This window comes from Clytia hemisphaerica, unplaced genomic scaffold (genome assembly GCF_902728285.1).
Source record: "Clytia hemisphaerica strain Z4C2 unplaced genomic scaffold, Clytia hemisphaerica genome assembly, whole genome shotgun sequence".
In the NCBI taxonomy this organism is placed as follows: domain Eukaryota; kingdom Metazoa; phylum Cnidaria; class Hydrozoa; order Leptothecata; family Clytiidae; genus Clytia; species Clytia hemisphaerica.
The window spans coordinates 130,210-139,932 of NW_027103602.1; the positions used below are offsets into that span (position 1 = coordinate 130,210).

The 9,723-nt window shown below is 34.9% G+C and overlaps 1 protein-coding gene across 1 annotated transcript; it reads left to right on the top strand.

Moving 5' to 3' along the window:
* The first annotated feature begins 1,610 nt into the window (after positions 1 to 1,610).
* On the top strand, positions 1,611 to 8,317 carry LOC136802039 (uncharacterized skeletal organic matrix protein 7-like). Its single transcript, XM_067058741.1, has 4 exons — positions 1,611 to 1,773; positions 2,154 to 2,409; positions 7,630 to 7,771; positions 8,182 to 8,317. Exons 1-4 carry the CDS (start codon positions 1,686 to 1,688, stop codon positions 8,308 to 8,310), a joined length of 615 nt encoding a protein of 204 aa, XP_066914842.1. The 5' UTR covers positions 1,611 to 1,685; the 3' UTR covers positions 8,311 to 8,317.
* Positions 8,318 to 9,723: the final 1,406 nt, after the last annotated feature.

Here is a 9,723-nt window from a genome sequence, read left to right on the forward strand (position 1 = left end):
GTTAAACTTTTTCATGCAGTTGTGATAGCCTAAATAACTTATGCTCCAGTGGTTTGGAGAAATAGCTCCAAATTCTGGCTTTCTAAGTTAGGAGAGACCTTCCTGAAGGCATTTAACGGTGGTTAGACTAGGTACACAGACAGTCATACAGAAACACCATAAAGGGAAAGTATATCGCTAGCTATAAACTCAAAAAGTCTAGTTTCTTGAAGGCACGTCTCTTCATTGTCTGCGCTGCGATCAGCTTGGAGAAAAGATTGCATCATGAAAAAGGACTATGCACTTGAAAAGAAATTTAGGCGCATTTTAACTTTTCTCGACTGTACGTCTGAATGAACCACAATGGCATTCCTTTACTTTTCTTTTGACCAACAACATAGAAGATTTTGCTTGAGAAGTGCAATCACAGCGTACGCTAGTGGAGCCCGGGCCTTAACTAGGATAAGTGAGTTTCTATTTCACCCAACTTAAGATGGCGCAGAACTTTTTGATAAATTTTATACGCAGTATCCTCTTGACTATTGTTTATTAGGCAAAGTAGCAATAGAGAAATGTTGAAATATAGCAGCCAATGAAAAAAAAAACAAGCTATTTCTGATTGGTTACATTGTGGATTTATTCACTGCGTATGTCCATATATTTTGCCTACAATCTAAGATGTCTGCGACATTATTAGAAAAGGTCATATATCGTTATAAGAAAGAAACTAGGAGAGCTTTTCCTTAAATTTTATCAAGCTGCATGAATTCTTCAAGTATGTATTTTTTTATAATGGATAATTAAATCAATCAATTATTCCTGATTATTTTTTAATGTTTAATATTTAAAGCATTAAAGCTTTATAAGTGCATGACATGATCTTTACGTGGGGGCATTTAGTGAAAGCTATGACTAGTAGCTTTATATAGCCCGGTAGTACTAGGGCTGCGAGCTGACAGGTGTGCCACCCGACTTTCGACCCTCGGACCTTTAGTGGGACTAAAAAGGAGGAAAAAAAGAAAGATTCTTTGACCAAATTTTGATCTTTCTGTGCCAAAAGTTTTCCTATTTTACCGATCCTTAATGGAACTTAATTTGGATTTTCTGACTTTTCAAACCCTTACAAGGACTGTCAGGTTATAAAAAAGGCATCCATAAGGGCGGCACCCACCCGTACCCTTCACTTGCTTAAGTATCCGGGATGAGCTGGAGTATACTTCACTAATTGGTCATTTGAAGTGATAGAGATGACGTGTTCTTTAGAAAAAGAACGAGATTGTTTTTTTACATCTTAACGACCAACCAAATCACATAAGAGCTTGTAAAAACTCCAGCTTGTACCAAGTATCCACCCAATTTATATGGAATCTAAACATCCAATTTCTTAGTAAATTAGACCAATATACTCAAAAAATACTAGACTTAAGTAAAGTTAATAACTCCCGAAAGCTTTCCGAACACTTTAGGTTTTTTTAGTGTTTTCATAAGAAAACATGTAGATTAACTTCATTGATGAATATCAGAATGCACGCCCACAATGACGTACATTGTCATCGTTGCTGATTTTTGCTGCAAGAATATTTGATAGTACTCAATTTTGAGAAACATTATAATATTCCTTTTCCTACTTGGTAAAATAAATAGACGCCATAGAAGGTTGAACCTTTCTAGTATAAATTGAGAACAGAATCATAAGAAGTCATTGGATGAAAATGGCAGCTACAATGAAATTCATAGTAATCCTTGGTCTAGTATCAACTGCCCAGTCCTTTTTGGAACCTTCATGTAACAGAGGTAAGCTATTCTTCAAAAATTTCAATGAATTCTGAACAACAGATTCAAAAATCTCGTTTAATTATGGTCGAACATCAGATATTCGATTAAAAATAAAAAGGTCGTCGCCAGATGCTTCTGTAAGCAACAAGAAGTAGATTTCACTTTATGTGTAATCTATCAAGACCCATGTATTAAAGCTGAATCTATCCGGTTAAATCAACTCTCTAACGACGAAAAATCCCACGGGGTACCTTGATGAAATTTCCTCTCATCAGACGGGCCGAGGGGGGGGGGAGTTGCCAGTAAAAATTAATCAAAATTTCCACTTTTGTCATTTTTCATATCCGCAATATAATGTTATGTTTTCATCTTTTTTGTCTTTTATCGATTTGTATTAGATGTATCATGGACAGTCCAAAATTGTGCTGGATATTCTGAAATTGGGTCAGTTTTGAGGTTGCAAGGTTCTCCAACAGGTTCTGGTGTAACACCATGTTTTGCAGTACCCAAAAACCAGGTCGATAAGCCAGCTAAGTTGTACATAATGAAAATGAAGTTTAAGAACATTCAAGCATGGCAGGGCATCAATTCCGGACATATTGGCTTAATCTTCAATATGAAGGACAACAGTAACTATGATTTTCTCTATGCAAGGTGAGAAGATCTATATTCATTGAGTTACTTTATAGGTTTTGTGCCCGAGTTTATAGTAGAAGGGAATTAGGTGAATAAACGGCCTAACCGGAAAAAAATACATATAAAGCTGAAATTTTGCACAGAGTTAGGGGAAGGTCTTGGGAACCTCCCATTAAAACCCCCCACCTTCAGCACCTTGGCGTCACGAGCTATGACGTCATAATCCATAATGGCTGCGATAAAACTTGTCCAAATTTCAAGTTGTTCAAACATAGGAATATTATATACCGTTGGAAAGCTTATCGAATTCTGAACAACTTTTTTGCTTACGAAATTTTCTTAAAATGTACTGAATGTGAGTAAATTGGGCTTAAATGCCTATGACGTCATCAGGTCAAAAACTTCCGAAATCAAACTTCTTCAAACATAGGCATATTATATACCGTTGGAAAGCTTGCAGAAAACTGAACAACATTTTCGCTTACAAAAAACCCTGTAAATGCACCGAATAGCAGTAAATTGAGCCTAAAGCTATGACGTCATTATGTCCTAATTTCAAGAGAAATTTTGGTTGGTCCTTTATTTTGGTTATTTTCAATATTAATTATCGAAGGGTATAGTCCAATAAATTCAGACAGCGTTTTAGAATTTCAAAACTTTTTTCACTTAAAAATATCTTTGAAGACGTTTCGGTTTTCATCATCGTCATGTTGGGGATTGGTTTCGTTTGTTTCACCCTCGTCATATTGATCCACCAGCTGAAGAAGTTAACGAAAGGAAAGAATAATATATATCTTCACTATTTATTTGTCTCGTGTAGATTGTCTAGTCTGAGATTTTAGTCGTAAATTTCTGCAAGGTATATTACTTTGTCTTCTCTTTGATGGGTATAGTTAATACTTACTTTTTTGTTAGCGCAATCCTCTCCATGACAATCAGCTCCTTCAATCCATTAAAACTTGAGCTGTAGAACTCCATGATCGGTATAGATGACCCTGAAAGGTTATTTTGACTACGATGCTTCAAACGTCTGATTGCCTTTTGTTTCGATGTTTCGCCTGAACCAATTCTTATAATACCCATGCCATGAAAAGTTCCTTTACCAGTAAGAGTTCTTATATTGTTGTCCACATTATCTGCTACCCATTGGTCGAATTTCGAACTGTTAGTTGGTGCGGCGTCTTTGGTTGACAAGCTGCTGGTCGATGCGACGTCTTGGGTTGAAGGGATGCTGGCTGGTGCGACGTCTTGGGTTGACGGGATGCTGGCTGGTGCGACGTCTTGGGTTGACGAGCTGCTGGTCGATGCGACGTCTTGGGTTGACGGGATGCTGGCTGGTGCGACGTCTTGGGTTGACGGGATGCTGGCTGGTGCGACGTCTTGGGTTGACGAGCTGCTGGTCGATGCGACGTCTTGGGTTGACGGGATGCTGGCTGGTGCGACGTCTTGGGTTGACGAGCTGCTGGTCGATGCGACGTCTTGGGTTGACGGGATACTGGCTGGTGCGACGTCTTGGGTTGACGAACTATTAGTTGGTACGAATCTTTGAGTTGACGAATTGTTGGTCGGTGGATCATTACTGTGTCTAACCGAGGCTATCGCTGATTCTTTGAACAGTTTAACTTCATCTGATGTTACGGAGAAACCAAACTTTGCGAGATGATCGACGAACCATCTAGTAGCGAAAGACTTATCGAGGTCTACACCAATTCCAAAGGGTATAGGTGATATCAAAGATCGTGGTCTCGAAGCTTGGGTAATACATTGTCCAATGCTGATTTGTTTTAGCTTTGAAGGAAAAAGTTGGTCCAGGAACATCTGCAAACTTTCAGGAACCCAATCGCTTTGGTACTCTAAATTCCTCATCTCGAATAGCGATGGATAAAGTGTCTTATCAAGTGGCATTTCTCTGATATCACTTTTGACAATTTTTGCTGCAGCTACAATCATGTCAATTGGAGTTCGCTCTTTCATTTTCATGAATTCTTCCATGAAGAATTTGCTCATATGTCTAAATCCGATGATGTCGCCACGTCCTTCAGATTGAAAGAAATATATATGTTCCTTGTAGTTTTCGATAAGTTTTGTTTTTAAATACTTTTTATGATAACAGTCAGTCCCTTCACTCAGTTCAATTATCTTATCGTAAATCTCAGTCAGCGTATACAATTCCCCATCTCCTTCATCTAACCACTGGCACACTTTCAGAAAATTTTCCATCAAAGAGGTATCGACTGGTCTACCTGAGGATTTATCGTTAGTAGGCTTCATTAAACGGAATCGATTCATACAAACGATATGGTAAACCGCTTCCTCAGCCGGTAAGTCGATTATGGAGTTTAAACGAGCCTCTACCTTTCCTCCCCACTCATCATCTCTCTCTCGTGAACATTTCAACAACTGCTTCTTGATCGGTAGAGTTTCTATGGCAATAACGGTCGAATATTTACGGTTAGCTTTTTCGTCGCATAGAAAGCAGTTTTTCTTCCAATTAAAAACAGGTTTTGCAGCATACGATGATCGTAAGCGCTTTGGTTGTGGAGTTGGAAGGTTATCTGGAACTGGAAGGGTACGCTTATCGATTGTCTTTTTCCTACATGATTCATGCACTGCGATACTAATGGACTCTGAATTCGATGCATCCTTCAGCTCCCTTTACACAATAAGTGAAATGAAAATAAACTTAAAATAGAAATCAACAACAATCAAATATTTCTAGCAATTACAGTATCACAAACTCAACACCTATAAGCTCCTATAGAACTTTAATTTAGATCAGACTTGGCTTTTAAACTTGTCAACATTCTTTCTAGCTTCTCTTCTAGTCCAATATTAAAAGGAAATACAGGTCCACATTTAAACTAAAATTCTTAAGCTTACCCGAGCAAGGTATCCAAACCACGATCATTGCACGCTCTGATTAAAGTATTTAGACCTTTTCTTTTGACGGTAACTTTCTTGGCATCACTGAAATCTTTCTTACATATAATGCAATATTCCATAATTTTATTTTAGTTTTTCATAATTTCATCACATATAATTTCTCCTTCTTCTTACTCTAAATGAAAACGAAGTAAGACTATAATGATATTCCAATACTAAATATAACCGAAACTCAATATCAAGAGTCTACTTTATACACCAAAAGCTTTTTACTAACAACAAAGATCTAACAAAACTTCGTGTAGGAACTGGAATAAATTCAGATATTCGCACATGGCCTATAATTATAAAGAAAATACGAAAATCAAACACTATTAATTAATATAAGAAAAACAAAATGAAAATGTTTTATTATAATTAGAATATAAAAACAAAAGCAGCTGACATAATAGTAGATTTATTGACTTTTTTTCGACTTGCTATAAGCTCTAGCTTAAGGGCTCTGACCATAGTGAATTTTTCATAATAGCCGTGTTTAAAATATGTTTTCTGACTGATGTAACCAACAAAACTATGGCATGTTATACATTTTCTGTTAAACAAACTATTCCTGAATCTGAAAATTCAAAAATTGCATTGAAAAAATTTGATGAAGAAGAAAATGAAGACTTTTGCGAGGAAGAGTATTTCAACTTTGAAGAGCTTAGTTTCGGCGAAGAAAAAACATTTTGAAAAAATTTTCGCAGTAGATGGTTTATCTTTTACCGAACAATAAAAATTTTTGCGGAAAATTTTTGTAAATGCTTCTTTGTCTCGAAATCTTCAAAATAGTGGTTTTTCATCAATTTTTCATCTGGATTTTGCTTAAAAAACAGTCATAACTTTTGACACATCTTTTTAGAAAAATTTTCCGCAAAATTTTAAATAGTTCAATTCTTTGCGGACAGTTTGAAGAAAGTTCGAAACAAAAAGGTTAATTACCCATTAAAACTTAGCACTTTTTATAAAAGAAGGTGATGCAACATATTATTAACGTCTTTTTAAAGTTCATAACGTCATTTTTGCAATTAAGTTCTTAATTACTCTTAAGGGGTTTGATTAAAAAGCAATCTATAAAGGCAATTCTTTGTTAAAAGTGTTAAAGAATCTAAAACATAACTTTTATGTTCAGATACTAAAATCAATTTTCTGACTATGGTCAGAGCCCTTAATTTAATATGGAATTTTCTCATCATGACGCCATAGGTTTAGGCTCAATTTACTGTTATTCAGTGCATTTATAGGTTATTTTGTAAGCAAAAATGTTGTTCAGCTTTCTGCAAGCTTTCCAACGGTATATAACATGCCTATGTTTGAAGAAGTTTGATTTCGGAAGTTTTTGACTTGATGACGTCATAGACCTTTAAGCCCAATTTACTCACATTCAGTACATTTTTAGAAAATTTCGTAAGCAAAAAAGTTGTTCAGAATTCGATAAGCTTTCCAACGGTATATAATATTCCTATGTTTGAACAACTTGAAATTTGGACAAATTTTATCGCAGCCATTATGGATTATGACGTCATAGCTCGTGACGCCAAGGTGCTGAAGGTGGGGGGTTTTAATTGGAGGTTCCCAAGACCTTCCCCTAACTCTGTGCAAAATTTCAGCTTTATATGTATTTTTTTCCGGTCATAACCTAATTCCCTTCTACTATTAAGAGGTGTTGTTGTTCGAGAATTTTCCAATATTTCTCTTCTAAATAGTTAGCAAATCGAAATTTGAGAATCACGATCAAGAACCATCATCCCTTATAATGATGTAACTGTTTCTTAAATTCAGCAATTAAAAGTTATTTTCACTCATTTTTTGCACTGCGAATTAAAATAAGGATATACAGTCAACTCTCTCTAAATTGCATCTATTATTATCTTTTTGTAATTCGAACTAAAATATTTTGTCCTCTGAAGTTCGAATTAAAAATTTCTAGACGTGAGGTTAGCGTAGGCGGTTTTAGACCTTGTCTGTACACAAACCCATATCTACGGCTAATTTCAAAACTCATTGCCATAGAGGGTATGTTGTGATTGTCCTTTCTCATTTGAGATTTTTCAAACCGACCGCTGCGATGGAGGGTTAGTGAGAGAGGGGAGACGATGAGAAAAGTGTTGCTATTTATAAATCATACTTCATCGCAGACGTCCCCGTACGGTAATTATTTTATCAGACAGACAATGTTTATAGAGTGTACTACGAAGCGATAAACGTGAGACACTCTGGTACAGAGTATTTTAGGCGACAACTTATCAGAGGAAGAGATGTGTGATTGTAATTTCATAAACACAATTTGATATGTTTTCTTTTCCAATCTTCTAGATTGCATTCACCAACTGTCCAGTATGGGTTCGTGCAGAATGGTACACCAACGTTTGTGAGCAATCTGAACCTGTCGGGAAATCGATCTGGTGCAATTCCTCATTCGTTTCAAATCGATGTTTTGAAGGACAAGAGCGTTAAAGTAAGTGCTTTTATATTGAAGAATTTATTTCTTTTGTCAAGTTTACGGAAATACGCAAAATTCACCTTGATAGTTGGGTAGGATTTTGAATCAAACTGTTAAATGTTTTGTTTTTAAATAAGAGTGATATCGTTTGCTTACTCATCAATTTTAATTCACAAGTTTTTTAAGATTGGATTGACACGGATGTGGAGCAAGATTGGTCAAAAAGAGGAAAAGAAATATTTTTTTTTTGCTTATATCAGCATAATATAACAATAGCAAGACACTGTCCTGGTATGCAATATGTGTCTGATATAAAACAGAAACAATAACATGTAAAAAGAAAACCTTTCAGCAATTCAACAAAGTTTTCATCCGCGCAAAGACTTCCAAGGCAATGTTTGATAAATTTAACATTTATTTTTCAGGTTTATTACGATAATGCTTTGGTTGGTACTTTCACTGCAAAGTTTTCAACATTGGCTGCTGGTGGAGTGTTGACCTGGAATCACTACAACAATATCATTGAATTCGGAAATTTTCAATTAATTGCATGATTTAACGATTTAACGCAAAAACAAAGGACGTTATCAATATATAAATATTTATTATCTTGCTTATTGATGTAATAGCTTTTATTATAACCTTTTAATATTCTTACTTTTTGTGCTCTTGAACTTCCATTAAAGCTTTGTTTAGTTTAAATGTTAAAAATTTTAGACTTTATTTCTTACTGAATTTTTTAAATTTGTCTAAAGGGTTGCCCAATCTCAAATGCAAATGACACCACACGTCATAAATACTCGATTGCTCTAAATGCCATCACTCCCTAACTTTGAAACAATCCGGTTCAAATTTAAGTACATTTCCAAATTAATACCCCTGTGTCACAGACTGTTGGGTACGGAAGCCGAGAAGGGACATCCAAACTTTCTTTTTTTGTCGACTTTTTTTCTTTTTTTGCTGACTTTTTTTCTTTTTTTGAAAACTTTTTTTCTTTTTTTGCTGACTTTTTTTCTTTTTTTGAAAACTTTTTTTCTTTTTTCTTTTTTTTGCGGACTTTTTTCTATTTTTTAAAAAAAGGTTTTTTTAAATTTAACTTTTCTTTTCGAGACTGCTTTCGACGAGGGCAAATTTTTGATATTATGCTCCTAATGAAGTGTAGAATTGACAAGAAAAAATCTCCTGCAGTTTTCGAGTGAATCGATTTTTAGTTAATCAATAGAACTTATCAAAAGCCCCCCCCCCCTTAACGTTTTTTTCAGGTCTGAAATCGCTATCGGAGGCTACCAACAAGGTGAAATAGATAAAGAAAATGGGCTTATTGTTAAGTTTCGATCAGCTGGGCCGAGAAATGGCATGTTGAAGGCGAAAATGGCGTTTTCCGATGACGTCAGCATTTTACTGGGAGCATTTTTTAGGAAAAATCTTTCTCACAGCTGGCGGCTGGATAGCTCTAATTAATTGGTATTGTTTGTTAACTTTCGATGTCTAGATCTCGACAGATATTTTGGTTTAAGTATTGAAAATTATTGATAATTTCAGCTGAGTCAGCAGTTTTTCAGTATATATACACCTTAGATATGAATTATCTCGAGATCTAGACACTAAAACATAACAAACCATACCATTTTTAAACCCGGGGGTGTTTTGAAAAAAAACTAAAAAAAGTTTTCAAAAAAAGAAAAAAAGTTGTTAAAAAAAGAAAAAAAGTCCGCAAAAAAAGAAAAAAAGTCCGCAAAAAAAGAAAAAAAGTTGGCCAAAAATGAAAAAAAGTCAGCAAAAAAAAAAAAAAAAAAAAAAGAAAAAAAAGAGAAAAAAAGAAAAAAAAAAAAAAAAAAAAAAAGTCTTCAAAAAAAAAACAAAAAGAAAAAAAAAAAAAAAGAGGCAAAAAAAGAAAAAAGTTCAAAAAAAGAAAAAAAAAAAAAGTGTCGGAAAAAAAGAAAAAAAAGAAAAAAAAAAAAAATGGT